Here is a 26,554-nt window from a genome sequence, read left to right as displayed (position 1 = left end):
CCTCAAATCAGCATTAAAAAGGGTTCTGAATGTACCTAATGCTGCCAGCAGGGCATGCAGGACGCTGACAAAGGAAGTAGCTCTCTTATCATAAAACTGGTCCAAAGTGGCCAAGACATCCTGAACCACATCTGCCACCAAAGGGAGCAGGCTAGCATCTGAGTTCCACAGCATGACTTCCAAGACCTTTGGGGTATGGGGGTGCAGAGACAGATGACGCAGATTTAATGAGATTCCATTCACCAAATAGTCCGAATTTTGATTGATCAGGTGCCGCAGAGAGTCGTAGCCACAAGCACGGCAAATGTCCATCATGGCACTGGTAGCTGCCTGACTAATGAGCAGGGTTTGGTCTCCAGCCTTCTCCAGCACTGGATAGAGGGCTGACATCAAGAGCAAACGAAAGTCTTTTCCTAGGGCACACGCAAAGCGCCCAATCCCTTCCAACTGGATGCATATTTGCCAGATGTTGCCGTTCATGGAGCAAATAGTGGCACTTGGCTTTGAGAAGGCTGGAAAAGATGGAACTTGGCAGGTGTGTGCACCAGATGTGATGGCCCGGAGGCCTGACTGCTTCACTGTTAGCTCCTCTCCCGCTTCTTCAGATTCGATACAAGTGATCAAATACCAGTTTTCTTGGCTTGTGTATTCTTCAAGTATAGATGTCACGATCTCTCTCAGTTCGTCTGGGCTTGTTTTAATATGTTTTTCATGAAGATTCTCCACCTCCAGCCCAGCAGCCCCTGCAACCAGTTCATTCAGGATCATGGCAGCTTGCTTCCGGTAAACCACAGATTCGTGGTACAGCTCCATAAAGTGATCTGCGAGCAAATAGAGGTCCCCGTAAAAGCCGAGGAGCCGACACACCTGCTGCAAGAGCAGGAAGAGCCTCTCGTCGGTGAAGAAGCGGAAGTACCTCTTCTGCATCTGACTCCATGGCTGCGCAGCCGCGGTCTCCGGAGAAGCACTCAGCTGATCGGAATTCCAGCGCCGCGCTTCAACGATTTTGATGTCAGTCACATCTAATTCTAGAACCTGGACAAGCGCTTTGGAAAGGCGCTGAAGATGGGCCGCGGAGTTGAGGACGAAGTTCACTTTGGGGCCCAAGAGTTTCAGATAACCGAGTAACACGGAGAGCGTCGAGAATTTGCCCTGATCGTCCTGGGAGTTCATCAGGCGGGGAAGAGATGTGGCAAGGGAGTGCAGGTTCTCTGACAGGATGTCGGCGAAGGCTCTGTTGCCTACCACTACTTTCTGGTCCGCAAAATGTCTCAGAACTCTATCGCACTGGGCTTGGACTTCAGGACTCTCGTCATTCACTAGACCCACCAAAGCCTTCAGAAGGGGTCCAGCCGATCCGACCAGTGATTGGCTGCACTTCAGAAGAAGGGCTTCGACGAGTTCTATCAGTGCCAGCCTCACCTTCCAGTGTGGGTGAACTGAAACACACTCGATTATCTTTTTAATAAGGAGAGTCAATTTGTCGCTGGTATTTTTTACCCACTTGGCTTCCCTGTGAACCACCAGCTCTGCTACTCTGTGCTCCACTGCAGGCTTCGGTTGAACCTGTGGGATTCTTTCGAGCTGTTCATCAGCCATAATGAAACTCACTGTCTCGTAGAAGATCTTTAGAGAAGACGCGACAATGCCGTGCCCCTGTTTGAAGTCTCCTGTGATGACCCTGGTCAGTGCCATTGAGATTCCAGGTAAAAAACAGGCAAACAAGTCCCCCAGCTGCTTTTGCTCCAGCTCATCCAAGGACCTCGGATGGTCTTGACAATCGCACTGAAAGAGTAAAACCTGTAAACATTTTAAGGCAGCAATTTTAATCTGCTTTGATTTCTCCCGTTCTGCTAGGTCCAACAGTAAAGATACAGCAAATCCTAAACGAGGCAGAATGGAGGGCTCGTAAAAAGCCAGAATGATGTCCCCATAAGCCGAGTGCATTAATGTGCTGAGGCCCCGGATCACCGCCAATTTCAACTCCTCGGACACAGCTGCGGGTTTTTGGGAGCTGGGCGAATACAGACAAGCAGAGAGTTCCGAAAAGAGCTCCCGGAGAAGTTCTTGTTCCTTCACACATGTTGAAGAGAGGACAAATGTGAGGCACTCCACCACGCTCTGGACCAAGCGCTCTCTTTTGGGAGCCGGGGTCTTCAGGGTGAATCGCAAAGGGAAGAGGACATATTGCTGGAGCTCCTGAAGGGCAGAGTCACTCACGGCTCGCAACTGTGCCTGCAGACGTTCCACGTTCTCCACCGTCTGTGTCTTTGTGAGCTGAACACAGACCGGACGTAAAACACCAAAGGCCTCCTCAGGAGTGTCAAAAACTGCCATTGCGCAGCGGCCTTCTCACTGAGGACGCATCCTGCAGGCTGGAGGAAGAAAACCCTCAGTAAAGTTCAAGCTCAAAGCAAATACAAAGAGAACCTGCATTTGGTCAATCAACAGACATTTCGTGGGGGCCTACGTGCCAGGCACTGCACAAGGCATGAGGGGGGCGAGGGAACTGAAGAGAGACGGCCGCTCTTCTTAGGGGGCCCCGGTCCAGTGAGGGAAGCAGACGGACAGCTACTACGCGGTCAGAGAGTTAGGACAGGCCCGTGCTCACGATCCTGACTGTGGAAGCCCTGAACGTCCGAACCCTGGGGAAGCCAGGGTGGGTTTCACAGGAGGAAGATGCTTGAGCCAGACCTGAGGGAGGAATAAATAAGACTGTGGGCTGTTCTAAGGAGTTTGGATCTTAACCTGTGGTAGTAATGGAGAGCCACGGAAGGTTTTATCTTTTTTTAAGTTGAGGTAGGACACTTACAGAGTAAAATGCACTAGTCTTAACGTACAGTTCAGTGGATTTTTGTGTATGTAGAGATCTATGTAACCACTATCCAAAACAAGATAGAGAATATTTCCAACACCCTAGAAGGCTCCCTCAAGGCCTTTTACAGTCGATTCCTATTTCCCCTGCCCAGTGGTAACCTCTATTCTGACTCCTATCCCCGCGGATTAATTTTGTCTGTTCTTGTCATGGAGAGGTTTTAAGCCGAAGTTGATATGATCAACTTTATGCACTGAGAAGATGCCCCGGCAGCCAGTGATATAGGAGAAGAGTCAGAGCTGGGTGAGACCAAGGGCAGAACAAAACGGAAGGCAGTAGCCAAAGAAATGGGAAAACCAGGAGCACACGCTATTACAGAAATCACGGGTGAAGAGAGCCCAACAGGATGGAAAGATGGAGGGCAGGCAGGCAGGCAGTGAAAGGAGATAGGTCTATAGGTGGCTGAAGGAAGTGAACAACTTAATACCAGAAAATCTCTTTTCTCTGTGAGAAGAAATTCAAAGTCATGGGCTGGCAGTGAACAAGAAGTGAGGTAAACAGACGGCTTGAGAAGAGAAATAAAAGTCTCAAATATTCCCTCTCAGGAAGCAGAGCATGCTGGGAAGACATAAAAGTGTGGCCCAAGGGTACTGAGGACTGAGCTGAAGCTGGAGACCATAAATGTGTACAACTGTAAAATGTTGGCACTGGAAGGAGGCTTAGAGATTGTCTAGTTTGGTGGGGTCTGTCAGTCTCTCACAATCTCTCCCTCTCTTTTGGCTCAACTTGCTGGGGGCTTCTGGAGACATGATGCCTCTCCCTGTCCCCAATCCAATCAACCCTCCTGAGCCCCACTGACTACAAGGCTAGCAGGCAACTGGAGCCTGGTGAGTGTGTGAGCAAGACCTACTCAGCCCAGAGAGAGCAAGCCAGGGCCAGATTTTCCTCCTGGGTCAGGAGAGGGCTCAGGGCAACAATCAGGCTCTAAAACCCTAGAAAGAGTCTGGTCCACAGAGTTCCATGGTCTTCCGCAAGAAAGGGCAAAGCCGGTCTCTGTGAGGCTCACTGAGGGAGATATCTCCTGGTTGCTGTGACCCCCTGAGAAGCTAAGGAAGGGAGGAAGCTCAAATCTTCCCTATCTCAGGTCACTGATGCCAGAAGGCTCAGCCTGGGACTGCTGACACCCCACTGGCACCGGCCCACATGCTGATGACCCAGAGGCTGCTGGGCCATCCCCTCTGGTACTGTAGTTGGAACAGAAGGAAAGGAAGATAACCACTTAATGGGACCCAGGAGTCAAGAGGCAGGAAAAGCTGGCACAGCACTCTTTGAGGTGGTAAGTCTTAGATTAACAGAAGGGGTTCTGTTAATTTGAAAAATAATAAAAGCAATAAAAAGCTGGATCACAAGGTGAATGACATCCCTTAGAATTTTTAGTACATGACTTGCCACACCAAAAAAGCTCAGATGGTGGAATTTTTTAAAAAAAGAAGATGGTTAATAACTGATATTCCATCAGTGGCCTGGAAGATGAAGTAGAGCTACTCTAAAACTCAGAGCAGAAGGACAAAGAGATGGAACTCGTGAGACTGGGAGAACGGACCTGGGAGAACCAGCGTGTAAATGGCTGGGAATTCTGGAAGGAGAGAAAGGACCAGATGGAGTTGCTGAAACAAATAAATAACGGAAGCATTTTCCTGAGTTGCAGAAAGATTTATCTGGAGAGTGAAAAGACAGAAGGATACACACCTAGTAACACTCTGGTAAAATTCCTGTACACTAAAAGACAGAAAAACCATGTATGCTTTCAGGAAGAGACAACAAACAACTCAGAAGACTTGCTTTGGCTTTCTCATTTGCAACAAGGGACACTAGAAGACAACGGAATAGTATCTGCTGACTGCAAATTAAGGACTGTGGCCCCCAAACCCTATATACCGCCAAGAGAGTCACCTGTCACACTGCAAGAACAAAAGCAAGGATTCAGAGAGGGCATTACCCGTATACCCTCCCAAGGAAGATCCAGTCCTTGAGAAAGGGCTCCATCAAACAACAGGAAACAGAGACCTAAAATGGGAAGATGAATGAAAAAGGAAACACCGTTTGTTGGTAACTTTTTTTTAGTGTGGAAAACTTTCTTCAAATACAATGTTTAAGTGGAAGCCCAGCATACAAGGTAGATAAAATCAGAGGGTCTGGCTGAAGCTGGAGTAAAGGTGATGGGCTGGGGCTCTGCATCTCTCTTACTCGTCTCAGGAGTTTCAAGAAAATAACCCGGGGCCCGCAGAATTATGTTCTCAGATTATGTGACACAAACTGCAATAGAGCTAACGAAGTGGGAACGCGCAATATATCCCAAACTAAACTTCTCTGCCCACACTTCTGTGCTTCCTTTGTGATTTATAGCCCTCACCTTGAGCTAGAAACCTTAGTCTTTCTGCCACCTCCCTCTTAATTCCACCATTCTCTTCAATTTCATCTATTCTACCCCTTCAATATCTTTCCAGTCTGTTGGTGACGATAACCATCTATTTAATGCTGGACTGACTGTTTCCTCGATGGCCCCTGGCCTCATGTGCTTGCGCTTCCTGGATCCACATTTCACCCTGACATGTAAGTAATCTTTCCACAACAAAAATCCGATCACTCTTCTCTGCTTAAAATTCTTCAACTGCTCTCCCTAGCCTGCCTAATCACCATGGCACACGTGGCCCTTCGCCATCAGGCTCCCACCTATCTTAGCAACCTCATCTCTCAGGGCTTCACCCCTTCCACGTGAAACTGCAGCCATGTAAAATGACAAAACTTGCTATTCCCGAACAGGTGGCGCTATTTCACATTCTCCTCCTCGTTCCTACTTCACGGTCACTGCTGTGCATACCGCCACTATGGTGTTTAGTACGCTGTATTATCTTGTATGCATACGTCTGTCTTCACAACTTTATTTTTTAAAAATATTTATTTTTGAGAGACAGACAGAGCAGAAGCAGGGGAGGGGCTGAGAGAGGGAGACACAGAATCTGAAGCAGGCTCCAGGCTTGGAGCTGTCAGCACAGAGCCTGATGTGGGACTTGAACCCACAGACCACGAGATCATGACCTAAGCCGAAGTCAGATGCTTAACCAACTGAGCCACCCAGGTGCCCCTGTCATTGCAACTTTACACTGGGCAATCATATATCTCAAACCTAGAAGGGCATCTGGCACATGACAAGCACTCAAAAACATTGTGCCCGTTCTGCTTTGAAGTTGGATGTGGTAGGGTATGGCAGGCCAAACTTCTGCTGACAACTAGAAAAAACCACATAAACTACAAAAATACTTTTTAAAGCGTAACTAGTCATGGATACAACAAGGACTAGATGGATGAATACTCTAGCGAGGGATGAATGTTCAGTGAGCCAATAGTCAATAGCTGTTTCTTTTGTTTTTTATTTTTTACCCTTGCTGCATTTGTTGACCCTGAACATGAGCTCAGGATTACAGTGTGGCCCAGGCCGAGGGCTGTCACTGAGGAAAGAGAAACCACAATGCATTTAATGTGGTTTATGTGAGGTTGAGGGGGCAAAACTGCAGTTTTCAGAGATCTCAAAATACGTGGCTTCTGAGAGAAGGCTGCTACTGGGGGACAACTGGCTAAGAAATGTCCAAACACATGGAAGAGATCAACCCACAGGTTCAAGAAGCTCAATAAATCCAGGTTGGCAGTACAAAGAAAAACACAGACAGACATATCATAGTCAAACTGCCGTAAACCAAAAATAAAGAGGAAAATCTTAAAACTAATGGAGCAGTAAGACGGACACACACTTTTTTCTTTTTTAATTTTTTAAAATGTTTTATTTAGTTTTGAGAGAGAGAGAGAGACACAGTGTGAGCGAGGGAGGGGCAGAGAGAGAGGGAGACACAGAATCAGAAGCAGGCTCCAGGCTCTGAGCTGTTAGCACAGGGCCGGATGTGGGGCTCGAACTCACAAACTGCGAGAACATGACCTGAGCTGAAGTAGGACGCTTAACCGACTGAACCACCCGGACACCCTGATAGATACTTAACAGAAATGATGAAATCCAGAAGACAGTAGAATGACATCTTTAAAGTGCCGAGAGAAAATAACTACCAATCTTGCATTTTATACCCTATGAAACCATCTTTCAAAACTGAAGGTAAAATAAAGCTGTGTTTAGATAAAAACCAAGTAAAAACATGGCTATCAGGTCTGCACTAACGGAAAAAAATGAAGGGAGAAAATGAATCTAGAGAGAAGCATGGGTATGTAGGAGGCAATTAAGAACAATGGAACACACCAATATAAAATAATACTAACTGTACAAAACAATATTTATGTTTTTTGCAGTTTAAGTATATATATATATATGTGTATATATATATATGTATAAAACCAAAATGCACGACAATAATGCACAAAAGCTACAAAGGAGGGGACATAAAAAGAGTTATGTGCATTAAGAGTCTAGAGTATCAGGAGGTGATAAAATAATTTATATCAGACTGTAACATATCAAGAATGCATGTTGAAATCTGTAGGGTAAAGCACCAAAAGAACTGTAAAAGAATACATACTTAATATGTTCAGACAGTGGTAAAAGTGGAATAAATACTTTTGATTTACCCCCCCCAAAGGTAAAAAATGAAAAAAGAGAAGCAAAACCAGTGGGTCAAACACAAAACAATAAGAGGGTAGACAGAAGCCTAACTGAAACAATGATTATATTAAATCCGACTTTCTCAACAGTAGCACCATTGACATTTTGGGTTTGATAATTATTTGTGAGTCGAAAGCTGTCCTATGCGTTGTAAGACATTTACTAGTATCTTTGGCCTCTGTCCCCCAGATGTTAGTAGCATCACTCCAGATGTGACAGCAAAAAATGTCCTCAGAAACTGCCAAATGTCCCATGGAGGGTAAAAATGGCCCTTGGATGAGAACCACCAGTTTAGAGTCATCATAATACCAATCAAAATGCCAACAGGACTTTTGTAGAAAGCAACAATAATGCTCTAAAAATGATGGCACAGACAATCTTGAAGAGGAGAAGTTACACTGGCAAGTTGTGGTTTCTTACGCTATTTGATTTTAAGGTTTACTGTAAAGCTATAATAATTAAAGTCAGTGTGTTATTAGCATAAAGAATGACAAACAGACTAACAGAACAGAATAGCCCCCTCGTGTACAACAGATCTGCATACTCGACAAGGGCAATGCTGAAATGACCCGGTGGAAAGAACAGTCTTTTTAATGGAAGGTGCTGTGTCATTTGCCTATCCATATGAAAAAATATATATGTCTTGATTCCATCAGACACTGGATTCAAATGTGAAATGTAAAGAAACTGTAAGAAAACAGAGAAGAGCATCTTTGTGATCTTGGGGTAGGCAAAGATGTCTTAAACAGGATACAGAAAAGGGCTAACCATAAAAAAAAATTGATAGACTGGATTACATTAAACAACTTCTGTTCATCAAAAGACATCATTAAGAGAACGAAAAGACCGGGGCGCCTGGGTGGCTCAGTTGGTTGAGCGTCAGACTTCGGGTCAGGTCATGTTCTCACGGTTTGTGGTTTTGAGCCCTGCGTCAGGGTCTGGGCTGACAGCTTGGAGCCTGGAGCCTGCTTCAGATTCTGTGTCTCTCTCTCTGCCCCTCCTCTGCTCACACTGTGTGTGTGTGTGTGTGTGTGTGTGTGTGTGTGTGTGTGTGTGTGTCTCAAGAATAAATAAACATTAAAAAAAAAAAGAGAGAGAGAAAGTGAAAAGACAACCCATAGAGTGAGGAGATATTTGCTATATATCTGACAAAACATTCATGTTGATAATATAAGATTTTTCATAAGTCATTAAGAAAAAGACAACCCAGAAGAAACATGGAAAAGGACTTGAATAGACGTATCAAAAAAGAGGATGTCCAAATGGCTAATCAACATATGAAAAGACACTCAACATCATTAGTCAGGAAAATACAATTTAAAACGTCACTGAAATATTACATACCTACCAGAAGGGCTAAGGTGAAAAAAAAAAAAAAAAAAGAAAAGAAAAGAAAAAGAGAAAGGAAAAGGAAAAGAAAAAGAAAACACTAGGTGTTGGCGAGGAAATGAAGCAACTAGAACTCTCATTCGGTACTGGTAGGAGCACAACTACTTTGCAAAACTCTTTGGCAGCATCATTCTATAGGTGAACATGCGTATGCTCTATGATCTAGTATTTCACTCTTTGCTAAACACCCAACAGAAATGCGTACACAAACATACCAAAAGATGCATTCTGGATTATACTATCCACAATTGCCCCTGAACAGAAAGCGCTCAAATGCCCTTCTCTAGTAGAATGGGTAGATTTCGGTATATTCTGTTAACTCTACAGATAAAGATTTATCACAATTGGAGATCTTCAAAAGAATGGGTTATAGACCCAGAAAGAGATAAACCAGCTTTCTGTAAGGAAGAGAGTATACCAAATTGCTACTTTGACACGACTATAAATGGCAATCATATACCTTTATGGGAGGGCCGTGAAATCACACTTGTGTGACAATATGTCAATATGTCAATTACAGAAAGAATTGTTTAGAGACTTAGAGACTCAGGAGTTCCAGATTCTTTTCCTATAAAATGCAACCCTGATTATTTAAAGTGGCACTGCAAGGTTTGTTGTTGCTGTAACTGATGGCACCAGGGGCATTCTGGCCCAAAGTGATACTGGGATGAGGCCTTTGGATTCTCTGGCTGAGTAGAGAATACCACCCAGAGTTCAACTGTGGCAGACTGGGACTGAAAAAACCTAAGCCTGAATAACCAATTCTCGATTGCTGATGGCCAACTCTACCTTCCTAGCTCAGTGTGCCCAGACTGTGGTTGTGGAAAGCAGTCACTAAAGAGGCAAGGGAAGAGATCTGCAATTGTAGTGCATGGGTGAACCTGTTCCCCACCACGGCCTCTCCTGGTTCTCTCCTCTCTCTCCGCCTTGTCATGGGGATGGGTCAGGGACCATCCCTGGGCCATGGCACACAGGTGAAGACAAATGGGAGCGATCTGTACAGGACAAAGTGCTATGCCTTACAGACACTTCAAGGATAAGATGGGAGATCACAGAGTACTTACTGTATCATACAATCAAGAAGTGAAAAAGGGAGAAAGAAGGAAGTACAAAAGAAATTTGGGGGAAAAAAATGAACACCAACAGTGAAGTGTTCACGGAGGGAGGAGGATTTGTGTTGGAATTCGGGGACTACACGTTTGGGGCTATGCATGAAGGCTGCTTGAGGTAAAATGCCTGTTACAAACAAAGGCCAGGAGGAAGAAGAGTGAAAGCATCTAGTAAATGCAAAGACAAGATAGAGATGCCATCAGAGCAGGTGAGCCACACACCATTCAGGACTGACATTCTGATCACCTGGGCCTTTGCACTTGCTGTCTGCGGTATATCCTCCCGATTTGCTCTCTCATCTCTTTTAGGGCTTTGCTCAAACGTGAATCCTGAGTGACGCCTTCTCTGATCACTCCTATTGGAAACTGCAACCCATCCTCACTCCTCCCCACCCTGGCACTCCCTATCTCCTTTCCCTGACTGTAGTTTTCTTCAATAGCACTTAGCACCATCCGTCAAACAAGATTATCTACTATTTATTTGTTTACTGTTTCTCTCCTCTCACTAGAATATAGGCTCTAGAAGAGTGATAACTTGACAGGTTTGCTTATTGCTTCTGGCACAGAGCAGGTATTCGATAAATGCCTGCTGAGTCAACAGCCATGTTCTAAGGTCTGGTTCTCTCATTGGTAGAGCTTTGATATCAGCTATGCCTCAACTGGATTCTGGGTTAAAACTGCCATATTCTTCTTCTCTTGGGGTAATTCCTACAGGTAGACGACATCATCCTTTATGGGAGGATCTTGATAGGTTCATTCTTAAGAGGCAATCATAGCTCTAGATTTTGGCTAGGCCACTTATAGGCTGTTTCTAGGACAGGGCCACAATAAGAACACAAATCTGACTATCTGGATTCTCGTCCTGGCTCTACTCTTGGCTGTGTGACTTCCATGAATTTCAGTTTTTTCAACCTAACATACACTTGGTAGATAAGATGATCTCCAGAAGTTCTAACTTTGAATAACAAGCATATGGATAGAAAGACTGGGTTTAGATTCCAGAGACAGGAGTTCAGACCTGAGAATTGCCAATACGAGTTCTTGGACAGAAGGAAGAGAATTAATATTTGTTGAACAAAACTCACCAAACGCCCGGCATGTTCTAGGTATTTTATGTGCATAAAAGTTCCTCATCCACAAGCTGACTATAACACAAGGCTCAGAGAGGTTAAGTGATGCCACGGGCACACAGCAAGCAATGTCAGACGTGGAATTCACCTCAAGCCTGTGTGACTCCAAAGGCTGCACGCACACTTTCTACTACACCAGAGGTTCCCCCAGTCTGCTTATCGGAATCAAGAGGGAGCGATGTAAGTACAGATTCCCGGGCCCCACACCAGAGCTACTGAATCAGAATCTATATTGGGGTGGAGGAGATGGCAGGTATGCTTCTGAAACTATTTTAAAAGTTTTCAAGGTCAGTCTGATGACCAGCCAGGCATGGGAATCCCGCATTGTATACATTCTACACAAACTCTATCTTCTGAAGACTAAGAACCAGGTGATGAAGGGGTACGTGCTCAGTATCCATCTGGCAGTAGTGTGCAAAGTACACTGGGGGACCACTGCTATGGGTTAAAATGACTGGTTTATTCGTGCATCTCTCCAACTGAATAGTACACTTTTTTAGTTACTTGTGATTTTCCTAGCATCTGATACAGTGTCTGCCAAGCAGGTCCCACTCACTGTTTGTTTAATAAATGAGTAAAAGAGGGGTGCCTGGTGGCTCAGTCGGTTAAGCATCCAAATCTTGATTGGCTCAGGTCATGATCTCCCAGTTCATGGGGTCAGGCCCTGCGTCAGGGTCTGTGCTTACAGCGTGGAGCCTGCTTGGGATTCTCTGTCTCCCCTCTCTCTGCCCTTCCCCGGCTCATGTGCACTCTCTCGCTCTCTCTCTCTCTCTAAAAATAAATAAACATTTTTTAAAAATGAGTAAAAGAAGCTGGATAAACACGAAACCTCCAGCATACCGTGATATTTTGTAGCTTCCTACTTCTTTCTACCCAGAAATGTTTCCTTAGCATATACTATGTGCCACTCACTGTGCTAAGTTCTTGACAAGGAAAGGGAGATACAAAGTTAACTGGAGGGTCTAGCCCTGCAAGGGAGGAGTATACAATAGAACCCTAAGGCATATACAAAATAGAAGGTGGAGGAGGGGAATCAAGGAGACCTCCCATAAATCCTTCTAGAAATTACTTTAGGCTCATTTTGTTTACAGCTGTCCTCTACAGAATACTTGTGAAACAGTGCCTTGTATTACACCAACACTATGTGCCTATACCTTCTACTAGACAAGAAGTTCTTTGGTAGGCAGTATATTCTAGAAAAGTGGCTCTTAACTTAGAAAAGGGTGTACATCAAGAATATATGCTCTTTTCTTTCATCATTGGGGTAGTGTCAGAGGAGGCCTAGTGGATAGTTATGATTTTCTCTACAGTCCTGTGATAATGAGGCCACCCCTAGTGCAGTGCACTGGTTACCAAGTGGGGAGTGGAACTCTTACTTCTACTGGACAGTAGTGAGGAGCTCTTCCCCTTGGGTGTCAAAGAAGGCCAAGTGAGGAATCTGGACTTCTACTGGCACTTGGCAGTAAGGGGGGTAGGGGTACCCCTTTCTTCTCCAGAGTGGTGTCAGAAAAAGCCAGCTAAAACAGAAGACTTAAATAAGATCCAGAGTGTCACTCAGAACATAATGCAAAAATGTCCAATCAAAAATCATTCATCATACTAAGAACCAGGAAGATCTCAAACTGAAAGAATAAAGACAATTAATACATTCAACACTGAGATGACAGATGTGAGAATTATCTGACAAAGTTATTACAGCAGCCATGATTAAAATGCTTCAATGAGCAACTCTGAACTTGCTTGAAGCAAACGAAAGAATAGAAAGCCTCAGCAAAGAAATAGAAGATATAAAGAAAAAAATAAATAGCAATTTTAGAACTGAAAAATTCGATAACAAATGAATAGGTCAGCAGACAAGTTCAAGAGCAGAATGGAGGGGGCACAGGAAAGAACCTATGAGCTGTAAAAATGAATAACAGAAATTACCTAATCTGAACAACTGAAAGAAAATAGACTGAAAAGAGCCTCAGGGACCCATGGACCATAACAAAAGATCTAAGAGTTCCAGAAGAAAGGGTGAAAAAGGGCACAGCTGAGAAACCACTCAAAGAAATAATGGCTGACAACTCCCTCAAATTTGGTAAGAAACATACATCTATATACTCAGGAAGCTTAGTGAACCCCAAATAGGATAAATCCAAAGAAATTTACACTGATTATAATTACATCATAATTTAATTCTGAAAAGGAATGACAAAAGAAATAACGAAAGCAGTCAGAAAAATGATACCTTGCCTATAGAGAAAAAATAATTGGAATGACAATGGAGTTCTCATCAGAAACCATGTAAGCCAGAAAGAAGTGGCACAATAACTTTCAGGTGCTGGGAGAAAAAAAAAAAAAAAGAACTATCGAGACAGAATCCTATACTGAGCCAAAATGCCCATCAGGAGTGCAGTGTAAATCGAGACATTCTCAGATGAAAGAAAACTAAAAGAATGTATCACCATCAGGCCTCCTCTAAAAAAAACAAAGCTAAAGGAAATTCTTTCAACAGAAAGGACACATTAAAAAAAGGAATACTAGGGGTGCCTGGGTGGCTCAGTTGGTTAAGCATCTGACTTCAGCTCAGGTCATGATCTCACAGTTCATGAATTCGAGCCCCATATGGGACTCTGCTGACAGCTCAAAGCCTGGAGCCTGCTTCAGATTCTATGTCTCCCTCTCTCTCTCTCAAAAATAAACATTAAAAAAAAAAAAAAAAAGGAATACTTGTGTCAAGGAGGAAGAAGGAACATGGTATGTGAAGATATGTATAAATATAATAGGCTTTCCTTATTCTTTTGAGTTTTCTAAATTGTGTTTGACAGTTGAAGCAAAAATTGTAACCCTGTCTGATTTGGATCTAAATGTACGTGTAGAGGAAATATTTACAACAATTATATTATAGATGGGGGAGGGTAAGGAGACATAAAGGGAAGTAAGGCTGCTATCCTTCACTAGTGCTAGTAAAGATAAATTACGTACAATGTGATACCTAGAAGAACCATTAAAATGGTTCCAAAGAGATACATTCAGAAATGCTGTAATAATAAAATGGAATTCCAAAGAATGTTCAAGTAACCTGTAAGAAAGCTAGAAAAAGAAAAAGAAAATAGAGAAACAAAAACCAGAACAGAAAACAAAAAATAAAATGGAAGATTAAGCTCTATCATAATAATTATATTAAATATAAAAGGTCTAAATATACCAATGAAAAAATAAATAGAGAATGTCAGAATAGATTACAAAATATGACCTATGTCTATGCTGTCTACAAGAAACTCTCTTCAAATAGAATATAGGTAGGTTGAAAGTAAAAGAACAGACGAAAAGGGATATTATCATGCAAACATTAATCAAAAGCAAGCAAGAGTGGTTATCTCAACATCAGACAGACTTCAGAAAAAAGAAAATTACCAGAGATAGGGAGGGACACTCTATAACCATTAAAGGGGAAACCAATAGAGAAGACAGCAATCTTCAACGGATTCTGTCAAGACATAAATGCTAAATACAAAACAACCACAAAATGTGTGAAGCAAAAATAGAATAAAACTGAAAGGAGAACTATGGGTGGTCACCACAAGTATAGGTGGTGACGTCAATGTTCTTCTCTCAAAAACTGATAAAACAAGTAGGAAATCAGCAAGGATAACAGAACTCAAGAACACCTCAACCAACAGGATCTAAGCAACATTTAAAGAACACTACAACCCACAACAGGAGAATACACTTTCAAGTGACCATAGAACAGATACCAAGATGGATCGTATCTTGCACCACGAAACAGAGAATACAGTATGATCCCCAACCACAATGGAATTAAACTAGAAATCTCAGTAACAGAGATAACAGGAAAATCTCCAAATACCTGGAAACTAAGCAACACATTTCTAATTAATCCATGGATCAAAGAGAAAATCTCAAGGGAAATTTTAAAAAGATACATAAAAATGAATGAAAGTAAGGGACGCCTATGTGGCTCAGTTGGTTAAGCAACCAACTCTTGATTTCAGCTCAGGTCACAATCTTGAGGCTGTGAGATCCAGCTCGGCATCAGGCTCAGTGCAGAGTCTGTTTGGGATTCTCCCTCTTCCGCTCTCTCTGCCCTTCCCTGCTCGTGTTCTCTCTTTCTCTTTCTCAAAGCAAACTTAAAAAAAAAAAGAAAAAGAAAGAAAGAAATGAAAGTAAAAATACAATGTATCAAAATTTGTGGGCCACAGCTATAGCCATGCTGAGAGGGAAATTTACAGCAGTAAATACATATATTAGAAAAGGGAAAAGGTCCCAAATCAATAATCTAAACTTCCACCTTAAGAACCTTGAAAAAGAGGAGCAAAATAAAACCAAAGAAAGCAGAAGAAAATAATAAAGAGCAAAGCAGAAATCAATGAAATTGAGAACAGAAAATAGAGAAAAATCAATGAAACAACTGGTTCTTTGAAAAGATCAATAAAATCAACAAACTTCTAGCAAGACTGATGAGAGGGAAAGACAGACAGAGAGATACCAAAGAAAAAGAAAAGAAATCCTCAGGCCCAGACGGTTTCATTGGAAGCTTCCACCAACCATTTAAGGAATTAACACCAATTGTACACAATCTTCTAGAAAATGAAGAGGAGGAAATCTTCTCAGCTATTTTATGAAGCCACTATCACCCTGATACCAAAACCCAACAAAGACAATACATAAATAAAAAACCTGCAAATTTCCTCCATGAACACAGATGCAAAAATCCTAAACAAAGTATTAGAAAATACAACTCAGCAGCATGTAAAAACAATTATATACTATGACAAAGTAGGTTTTATTCTAGAGATGGAAGGCTGACTCAATATTTGAAAATCAATCAGTGCAATTAGCATTAATGGGCTAAAGAAAAAAAAAAATCACATGATTATATCCCCCTCGTCGTTCACTTCTAAGTGTTGAAGTGTTCTAGGACTCAGTCACTGGGCCTATTTCTTTCTCCACTTATTCCCCCTTATGACTCCCACATTTATATCTCCATCTCCATCAGATCTCTCCCTTAAACTCCAGACCTATAAACCCCGCTGCCTATGGAGACACCTCTACTTGGGGCGGCATTTCCACCTGGACACGTACAAACCTAAACTCCTGCTTTCACTGCTCAAACCATCTCTTTCCGCAATTCAGTAAACACAATCTCCCATTTTTACGGCTGCTTCGGAGAAAACCTTTGGCATCACATAAACTCATTTTTGTTTTAGATCGCTTATCTAATTTGTCAGCAAGTCCCAGTCTTCCTCTAAAAGACAAAATCCCCAGATTCCTATCTCCAGAATCTGACCCTCTCTCACCACCTGGTCTTCACCTTTCACCTAGGTTATCACAACAGCTGCTGAATTGGTCTTCCCGCTTCGGCCCGTGCACCCTTGCTATTTTCTACTCAACAGCCACAACGTTGTTCTTTTGTTCAAAAGTGTTCAGTGAGCTCTGATGTAATTCAGAGTATTATCCAAATTCCTTACTATTGCTTACAAGTTCCCACGTGATGTGGTCCATGTCATGTGGTCTATGGCTGCTTTTTTGAGCTCATTTCTAGCCTTCTGGTTCATTATCACTCCGGCCTTACCATCCTCCTTGCTGTTCCTCAAAAATGCCAACAGCGGTCTAACAATTGTACTTGGTTTTCCCTCTGCGTGGAACAACATTCCACATACAGTATATGGCTTGTTCTCTCATTTCTTTCAGGGCTCTGATCAAATGTCATCCTATCAGGGAGGACTTCTCTGACCCGCATATAAAACAGACTCCTATCCTCCCACAAATCCATTCCTCGCCCTCCTTGATTTTCATTCAAGGTAGATATCACTTTCTGACTTATTTTATACTCGCATGTTTTTTCAATCGATCTTCCCTTGTAGAAGGTAAGCTTCCTGGGACACAGACCCTGTTTGCTTAAAATAGTGCTTCAGACATAGGTGCTCAACAATTATTTGTTGAAAGATATTTGTTGGAAGAATGAATCACTGGCTCAGGAGTGAAGACTTTGGGATTGGACATCAGATAACCTCGATTTGACTCCTAGCTCTGTCATTTTCCATGTCCAAGTGATATTGGACAGATTACTCACCCCTGTTTCATGTTTTCTCATCTTTGAAATTAGTGGTAATAATCCTCATCCCACAGAACTGTTGTTAAGAATTAAATAAAACCAAGTATGTAATGTGCTTAATACAAAGTGACTTGGTATAAAAGGGTTCAGTATATGACAGTGCTATTCAATATAGAAACATGGTCTACATTTGGACTCAAAGGCCCTTGGTTACAATTATGACTAGATATTAACTGTATGATTTTAGGTTATTCACCTTTTTTATATTAATTTCCTCAATCAGCTTTAAATAAAGTGGTGGGATGAGAAAATAGGTTAAGAAGCAGTCCTTTCCCTCCAATCTTAGTTATGTAATCTTGGGTAGGCCACCTAACGTCTGTCTGTTTCCTCATCTGCCAAATGAGAATAACATAATAACTACCTTATAGCTTTGCCACGAGGATTAAATGAGTTACCGTGTGAAGTGTCTAACCCCTAGCAACTGCTCACTACGTTGGCTACAATTATGATGATTCTAGTCTAGAAGAGAGTCAAAGCATCTGAACAAAGAACTACAATACGGTGCAGTGACTGCAAAAACAGTCACCAACTAGAAGAATGTTTCTTAACTGGAGTTTGCCCATTACTAGTTAATTCCACACTAATCAGTAAAATGTGAAACTCGGTTATGTCTACAATAACCTGACTCCCTACCACCACCCCCATAGCAGTGAGAAAGACAAATTTCTTCACGGATTTGATAACTGGACTTTAAAACTTTTAAAAAATAGGTAAAGGGGTCAGAGTCTCAAATAGTGCTCTAAAGGAGGTCAATGAAACCACTGACTTCCCTGCCCCCACCCTCAAAAAAGTTAACATATTACTTAAATATGAGAAACAATCGAAAGGACCCCCCCCCCCCCACAGGGCCAGGGCAGCATGTAATTTCCCGAAAGAAGCCAACAAATTAAGGGCACGAAGGTGTTTTATGATGGTGCTGTCACAGACTGAACGTCAGAACTGGACATTAAAGGGTAGTCCTGGAGGCTGAGTGGGAGCACCCCAGGTAAGAAAAGGGGCGTCACCCTTGAAGAAAGAACAGCAAGAGCCAAGCCGTGAAAAGTGCACGTGGGTGGCTTGGCAGAACCAAAAGGAAGATTTTGGGGGGGGGGACAGCCAGACAGCGGAACGTATACGGAGAAGAGCGCGGCCTCGGGCCCGCCAGGTTAGGGAGAAAGCCGCCCCCGCCCCCCGCTCCCGTACCCGGTCCCGCTCACTCAGCAGGAGTGCTCCCTCGGGATCCCCCTCCGAGGGCTCCCGGTTGCTGAGTTCCCTCTAGCTCCCGCCACTCTTCCCTTACCTCGTCTTCCAGCCTTTCCCTCACTCTCCCGCCTCCTCGGCCCCGCCGGAAGTGACGTTCTAACTAGCGCGCCGTACAGCGCCAGAAAGGTTCTGCGGGAGCGGGAGAAAGGGTTCCGGTGGGGCTCACTGCGCGTGCGTGCGGCTGCGAGCGGTCAAAGGGCCTTCCGGAGGCCGTAGAACTGCGCCTCTCTTCTCGTCTGTTCCTTTCGAAGTGCCCTAAGCGAACTTCAGAGAGGCCGCCGCCACTGAAAGGGCGTTTTTCTGTAGCCCCGACACCTCTCGGTGCGCAGCTACTCCGGCCCTTGCCCTTTGACCCTGCTCTCACGGCGGGGTGAGAGGTCGGTGGCCATCTTGTGGCGGCGGCGCGGGTGGCTGTTACTGCGGAGACCCATCCCCTCCCCCCTCCTTACCCCTCTGGCCGTCTGTCAGTCAGTAAAGAGCCCCGCAAGCCGTCAGGTGAGACCCCGGCCTCGCGCCGTTGCTCTTCCCGCCGCACTGGGCGGCCCAGGCCGCTCCCTGCAGGGCCTCACTGCCGCCACCATGTCCTCCTTCTCCGAGTCGGCGTTGGAGAAGAAGCTCTCGGAGCTGAGCAACTCTCAACAGAGCGTGCAAACCCTGTCCCTGTGGCTCATACACCACCGGAAGCATGCGGGACCCATCGTCTCTGTGTGGCACCGCGAGCTCCGCAAAGGTAAACACCCCCTCTGTAGCCCCTTGGGACTCCCTTGGATTGTCCTCTCCTCGGCTCACTGCCGAGGCCCCTCTATCTTCTTAGTGAAGGCTTGCTTTCCAAGCCCCGGCCTCTGATTGCACTTCTGAGGTTGGAGACAGTGTTATTCCCATTTCTCGGAGAAGGAAACTGAGGCCCGGGAAGGTTTAAGGTACTTGTCTGAGGTTCCCAGACTCCCAGTTCATCCGGCCCGTTTCCTCTTCGGCTCCTCCCGCCACTTGTGACTATTATTATCTCGACAGCCTTGTAGAAGGTACTGGCCCAAGGCTGTTGTGTGCCAGGCGCTTTGCTGGGCATTTGGAGTGGGAGCCAGAGGATTCTGGAGTAAGACTGCCTAGATCAAGTCCTGGCTTAGCCCCTTATTGGTTGAGTGATATTGGGCTAGTGTCTTCATCTCCCTGTGCTTCTGTTGTCTCATCTGTAAAACGAGGACAAAGATAGCTGCTACTTAGCCTTTATTCTGTGCCAGTCATTATCCTGAGAACTTTACGTATATCCTCGCACTCAGACCCGCTCTGTGAAGTGGGTACAGTTACCCCCATTATAGAGCGGTTAAGAGACCACACTACCTAGAGCTTATCTCTCAGGCCTCTCTTCTCATGCATCTTTCATTGATTCTGGACCCTTCTCAGGATCTGACATTCATTCATTGAGCCCAGCCTGTTATGTGCCAGGCACTGAGCTGGGTGCTTGATAACACGTTGGCCCCAAAGGCCGACTGCCTGGAATTTAAGCCCGATTTTGCCATTCACTGACCCCGGTAGCTTAGCTTCTCTGACCCTCAGTTTCCTTACCTATAAAGTGGGTATGATGAAGACTGATATTTACTGTGCCTTTAATTATGTGCCAGGTGCAGTACTGGTACCTTCACATACATTGCCATTTTTTAAATTCTCAGAGTTCTCTGGAGTGGGAACTTTGCAGATGAGGAAAAACTGAGGCTCAAACAACTGGCTGTGGCAAGGAGTAAACAGTAAACAGGATAGTGCGGATGAACATCTGGCTTGGTGTCAGGCACAGTATAGGCATTTCATAAGCAATGGTGAAATGGGACTGCTAATTACTCCGAGTGAGGCAGGGTCTTTGCCTTCAAGTGCATTCGGCTCGATGGGGAAGGATAGGCACCTTTACAGCTGTTACCCTGACGATTCCATAGCAGAAAGCTGAGGCAATGAACCTTAGAGCAATTGTGGATAGCCTCTGTGTAGTAGGCCCTCCATAGTATAGGAAGTAGCTTTACATGTGCTTCTCCTGTCTGTGAGGTGGAGATCCCGCCTACGTGGTTGAGTATTTTCAAGGCCTCAGAACTGGGGAGGCTTAGACTACATCAGGCTGTCAGGCACCAAATTCCAGAATTCTTTCCGGAGACCCAGTTCTAGCCCTCTAGCAGAGACTCCCCTCCCTCCAGATATCATGTGCTATACTGAGATGGGGGTCCCCTCTGGGCATTTGGGGGCTAGAACCTGGAGCCCCCCAGATCCTCCTTCTTGTACCCCACTGTGCCATTCAGATACTATTTCCAACATCCGAGATGTGAATCACCTCTACAGGGATCTCAGAGAGGTCGAAGTCCATCTCACATGTCACTTTTGTGAAGCCTTCTTGATTCCCCACCTCATCCTGTTTGACTTATGGAAAGTAACCGAGTGCATTCATTTATGAAGCTCCTTTCACCCTAATTTTATATGATCCTAATCTCATGGAACCTACTGTTTTAAGGAGGATAGCATTATTATCTCCCATTTTACAGATGAGAAGGTAAAGATACTGAGAGATTAAGTGCTTTGTTTAGGGGCATTATACCTGGGGCATAAGCCTAGAGCCCTGTGATGCCAAAATTCGTGCTTTCAAATACCCGCTGCCTTGGTGCCCATTAATAAGTGAAGGTGATCATCTGACTCCAACCAAACCCATAGCACTTTTGTTTATTAGAATTAGTCACTGTATCCCACCCCCTGCCACATTAATTTAGCATATATTTCATTCTTACTATAGTTCTGGCTTTTTCACTAGATTTGTGTTTTGAGGGAGAAACTAGGCCTTCTTGTTTCTTTGCAACGCTAGTAGGATTTACCATAGTGCCTGTTACAGTTTAAAAATAGGTTAGGAGTTCAGTTGTGGTCTCTGACATCATTTTCATGGTTGAGTAAAGGATCCAAACAGCACTACCTCATACAACTTTCTGTGGGATGTTTTATATCCATGCTGTCCAACAAGGTGGTCACTTGCCACATGTAGCTGTTGAACACTTGAAATGTGTGACTAAGGAACTGAAGTTTTTTTGTGTTTTTTTTTAATTAAGAAAAATTTTTTAAACGTTTATTCATTTTTTGGGAGAGAGAGAGCGAGTGAGCGTGAGTGGAGGAGGGGCAGAGAGAGAGGGAGACACAGAATCTGAAGCAGGCTCCAGGCTCTGAGCCATCAGCCCAGAGCCCGACGCGAGATCATGACCTCAGCTGAAGTCAGACGCTTAACCGACTGAGCCACCCAGGTGCCCCCAGGAGCTACAGTTTTAAATAATTGTGTTAGTTACAATTGAAGTATTCAGTAGCTATCTGTGGCTAGTGGCTACCATATTGGATAGTGCCAAGGTAGAGGATGCTCCTCCAAGCATCAGGATCATGAATTGAGCATGCCGCCACACTGAAGTGGAAAAAGATTTTGTGCCCTTGTGTTGAAAATGTCTAGCCTCTTAGATTCTGGCCCACCCTGAGTCTTTAGAAGTGGACAGTTCAATCGATGGTCAAGTCATTTTCCCTAAGGTATTCACAGACTATCTGTGAGTCACCTTCAAAGTATTACAGGATTTAAAGAAATTACTTTGTGTTTTGCTTAAATACTACTTTTATTCTTGATAAAATAATAAGAATTTGATAAAATAATAGGAATTTTGATAAAATAGAAATAATTCTTAATTTATCCCTTTGGGCTCCATTCTAGGTAGAACTTCCCTTTATGGAGAAGTTATATGTAAAATGCTCTTGGACGAATATTTTTTAGTAATGTTTTTGTATGTTGCCTTGAGTGCAGAAAAACAGGCCTTTTTTCCCCAACTGTTTTGGATGTCAAAACCAGCTAAACGTGACATTTTTTCGTCAGTTAACCATATAAATTTTGCTTAATAACTGTTCTGCTCATTTGGAATGGGCATAGTTAGGCAGTGAAAGGATCTATTTTGTCATATTGGAAAGACATCTGAACAAGTGAGTTGTCTGTCACCTGGGACTAGAGTGGAGGGTGTGTGTGTTCAGGTGCTCTGGGCTTTGTCATAGCACCTTTACACACGTGATACGTCTGTTGGCTTCAAGAAGCTGGATGTGGAGGGATAAAGTTTCATGCTAAATAAATCCTCATTGCAAAGTTTGAGGATGATGAAAATTCATTGGCATTGTAAATAGTGAAAAACTTCGGCTCTCTGGCCTCTCGGCTATCATGTTTGTAGTACTGAAAAATGTATCATGTCTTAATTGTCCAAACTGACATTTTATACAATGGATGCTGAGTTTTTAAACATAAAATACATGGCATTTGTAAAGCTTCACACAGTCAAATTTTCTTTGTTGAAGTTGAATCTGTTAACTCATGGCATTATTAGACTTGGTAGTTTTACTTGTTGCAACATCCCAGAACAAGGTTTGCTTTAAAAAAAAAAAAAAAGAAAGAAAAGCCTTTGCCATAACGATACCTTTGTAGCGAGAGTAGAATGTTGTAACTGTTGACACTTTTCCATCTGCTTTTGAGTAATAATTAGAATAGTTAAAGATACTTCCAGGTTTACATATTATCATCAGTTAGCCATGTTAAACTAGGTTAGTACCAGAAGGTTAATGTAACTCAGGATATCCATATTTAATTTTATGAATACATACTTTAAAGATTGTTTTTAACTCGGTTTATTCTTCTGTAGCTATATTTTAAAATGCCACATCTTACGCCTGCTGTGTCAGATTTTATGCATGCTGTGTGCATTTCAAAAGAAACAGGTGGTTTCTGAGAGCAAGTAGAGTAAGGACCAGCTATTTAGGTATGTGAAGGTTATATAAGGCTTGTCTGAGTTTTTCAGATATTTTAGCATTGGAGAAAACTTAGTGTTTTGGACTGTCTGATTATGTTCTTATTTATTTCCTTTAAAAGAAAACTGGGACCAAGAATGATAGTGATGTAACTTTACGGTTGAGAAGTTATGTGCATAGAAGCCAGGAAATTCAGTAATGTTCCCCCAAGCAACTGTAACTCAGACACAGTGCATGAGGTTTTTATGGTTTAATATATGATACCATATAGAGTAATAGAAAATACTACATTTAATATGTATAAGAGAGAAGAATTACAGTTTTTGTGGGAGCCATAATTTTGCGTATCCGGAATTCAGACATCTTTAAGTTTTCAGTAATAATGTAGCATTAATATATATTTGTATTTGAGGTAAATATCCATTGGTGCATCTAGAGATTTCTCTGGATTATAAAGTTGGTATCATTGGCTGATTATTGTTATTGGAACGTCCAAAGAGAAATTCTCACCATAGGAACATAAATTACAAGAATCTGCTTTAAAACTGAAACCTAGTTCACCTAGCTCAGTCTTTCATTCTGCAGGATTTGATAATTAATAGTGAATTAGAAATGCTCATCTTTGCAATAAAATAAATGAAAACCTTGATTTTAATATGTCTTCTTGAGAATGTTGACTGCTTTTCTTTGGATTATCTTTATTTTTACTGTCAATTATTCCTGTTAAAATATCACAGAAATGAAAATGGCCCATTCTTGTTTTGTTTCAAAATTGTATTCTCAAACCTGTTTTGTTAGAGAGGTCAAAAAGTTACTTAAGTTGTTTTTTCAAACATAAAGGAGCCCTGATCTCAGGTAGATAATGCTTATCTTAGTTTCTTTAGGAGTATTTTAGGGCAGAAGAATTGTGGATTGAGCATTTCCTTGGTGTAAGTTAAATTATCTTTTTTTTCCTTTTTTCCAGCCAAATCAAATAGAAAGCTTACTTTTTTGTACTTAGCGAATGATGTCATCCAAAACAGTAAAAGGAAAGGACCTGAATTCACTAGAGAATTTGAATCTGTCCTTGTGGATGCTTTTTCTCATGTTGCCAGGTATGTTGTCTGGTTTTTCTGTTTTGTTTGGTATTTAAATGCATTACCCTTTCCTCTTTATTGTTCTTTCCTTTTCTGGGATAACCTTTGTAAATTGACAACTTCATATTTTACAGGGATGTGCTTTACAGTGTTGCAGAGGCCAAATTATAATTTTATGTTTTGTTGCACCCTTAAGAACTATTTCAGACATGTAAACATTTTGATGCATTGAAGAGATTGAGTCTAGCACTTGTAGAACATTTTTTACCCTAAATATATTCATTTATTGAACTCATTTCTTGAATATGGTGTTTTCCTTGGTTTGACTAAGTTGTCTCATTAGTTTATGGTCAGAAAACAAAGCTAAAGAGTATGTGGAAACTTTCCAGTAACAAAACCTTAATAGCAAGATATTAGTTGCTTATGCCTTCATTTTTCCTCCCTTTCCTTCTTCTAGATGTCTAGAGGTCTAGTTTACTAAAAATAGTAGTCATTACTATAACAATAGAGATAATTATTAGTGTGAAAAGTAGATATTTGCTCTGGCTATATCATATTAAATCTTTTCTGTTTGTTTTGTGAACGAGAGGACTAGAGCATAGAGCACACGTGTAGCTAATATCACAGAAAATACATTTGATTAGAACTTTTATAAATCATTTTTATTTAAAAACAAACTGCTTCCTGTAGACCCAAGTTGGGTGCCCAGGAGGAGCAAAGAAAAACTATTTTTCACTAGAATATTAGCAGACGTATAAAAAAAAAAAATCTTTGCGAAAGGAAATTGGGAAGACCAAAAAGGAGACCGACTGGTTAAACAAAATTGTTGTAGATCTAAAGTGTAAGTGAAAGGCCTTAAATGTGTAAATGGCTCCAGCATTTCAGGAAAGATTTGACAGGTTTGAAGGAATAAAATGAGAAATCCAAAAGAAACAAATGACAGCTAGTTTTCTAGAGGTGGGAAAAAGATTTTTGTTTGCCAGCTCAGTGGCTGGCTCTTTCTTTTCATGAACATGGGCACTGAAGAAGCAGAACGTGTTACAATCTTGCAACAATCCTGAATCCTTGTAACAGAGTAAACTTAGAAAAGACTGCCAGAAAAGCTATCTGAGAATAGGAGCCAGGCATTTTCTTGTTTTGAGGAGATGTAGTTCAGTTTCTTAGGCTGTAGCTCTACCTCCAGCACTGTCTGAGTGACCTTGGATGTGTTACCTAGCTTTTGGAGCCCAAGTTTCCTAACTGATTAGAAAGGGCCAACAGCACCTATCTCGCTGAAGTTGTTGTGGGGCTGAAGTACACCAGTCTGTTCGAAAGTAGTAGTCTGATGCCCGGTCCCCAGTCTTTGTTCATTCGTGGGTATATGTTAAATTAGAAACTATGTGACAACAAGGACCGTTTGTTTTTTATTTGCTGTATCCTGGGCACCTGGTAAACGGTCTGGCACAGAGCTGCCAGGTTGCATAGTTTTAGGGAATACCATTTATGTAGCCTTGATGGGATTGGTGTCCTGGAGTTGGGCAACATTGTGGTCTGCCCTGGTACAGTGAGGATTCAGTAAATCTTTGTTGAATGAATTAATTAGGGTATAGGAAATTGACTAAAATAATTTCCTATAAGGATAGTAAACATAACATTTATATTTAAAAATGTCTTGGCAGATTCTGTGGCATTATGCGGAAAGTAAACCTGGTCCTTTTTTTTTTTTTTTTTTTTTTTTCTTTTCCCTTTCCTTTCCTTTTTCTTCTTTTCTTTTTTTTTTTTTGCATTCTTCTAGTATAACGTCCTTCTTGGGTATTAGGTTCAGGGTCCCCATGTTTCCAAGCCCCTTCCACCATTTTTGGAACAGAAAAGTCAGCTACTCCACTTCAATCCTGACGTGCCTTACCTGTAGTAAGAAGTACTCGGTCTGGTTTTCCGTGCCCAGTTGATGAACAAAGATAGGGGACCCATTAATATCGACCAAAACTGATTAAAAGAATCTCTTTATGGTAATTTCCTACTTCCTCCCTCCACCCCCTCAGCACCCCCTGCCCCCCCCAAAAAACCCTCAAAACCAAACCTCTCAAGTCAGAGGAAGCTACCAATCTCCTAGGTTAGATTTAATTTGAATAGTAGTTTAATTAGCTAGACTTTGAACTTTTTTCCACACAATGCCTTCTTATTGTCTTCTCAGTTTGGAGATAGCTGTGCACTTTGTTTTTCATTCAACATATATTGGAGTGCCTTC

At 42.6% G+C, this 26,554-nt stretch overlaps 2 protein-coding genes across 5 annotated transcripts in view; one reads left to right on the top strand and one right to left on the bottom strand.

Moving 5' to 3' along the window:
* TTI1 (TELO2 interacting protein 1) overlaps positions 1-18,526 on the bottom strand; it is an 83,166-nt gene extending 64,640 nt beyond the window's left edge. For both annotated transcript variants that reach the window (XM_047068589.1, XM_047068590.1), the window contains exons 1-2: positions 18,507-18,526; positions 36-2,375 (exon numbers count right to left, since the gene is read on the bottom strand). In XM_047068589.1, the coding sequence (XP_046924545.1) occupies positions 36-2,337 (2,302 nt within the window). In that variant the 5' untranslated portion in view covers positions 2,338-2,375; positions 18,507-18,526. The remainder of the gene's footprint in view (positions 1-35; positions 2,376-18,506) is intronic.
* A 141-nt stretch (positions 18,527-18,667) lies between these two features.
* Positions 18,668-26,554, top strand: part of RPRD1B (regulation of nuclear pre-mRNA domain containing 1B) — a 50,920-nt gene continuing 43,033 nt past the window's right edge. For all 3 annotated transcript variants that reach the window (XR_006960176.1, XM_047068518.1, XM_047068517.1), the window contains exons 1-2: positions 18,668-19,199; positions 24,216-24,345. Coding sequence is in view for 2 of the 3 variants with exons in the window: in XM_047068518.1 (XP_046924474.1) it covers positions 19,049-19,199; positions 24,216-24,345 (281 nt within the window). In the remaining variant the exon portion in view is untranslated. The remainder of the gene's footprint in view (positions 19,200-24,215; positions 24,346-26,554) is intronic.

This window comes from Lynx rufus, unplaced genomic scaffold (assembly GCF_022079265.1).
Source record: "Lynx rufus isolate CCGP_SWC_20201006 ecotype Redwood Valley unplaced genomic scaffold, mLynRuf1.p SCAF_8, whole genome shotgun sequence".
Classification (NCBI taxonomy): Eukaryota; Metazoa; Chordata; class Mammalia; order Carnivora; family Felidae; genus Lynx; species Lynx rufus.
This window is presented reverse-complemented; position numbering and strand designations above follow the sequence as displayed.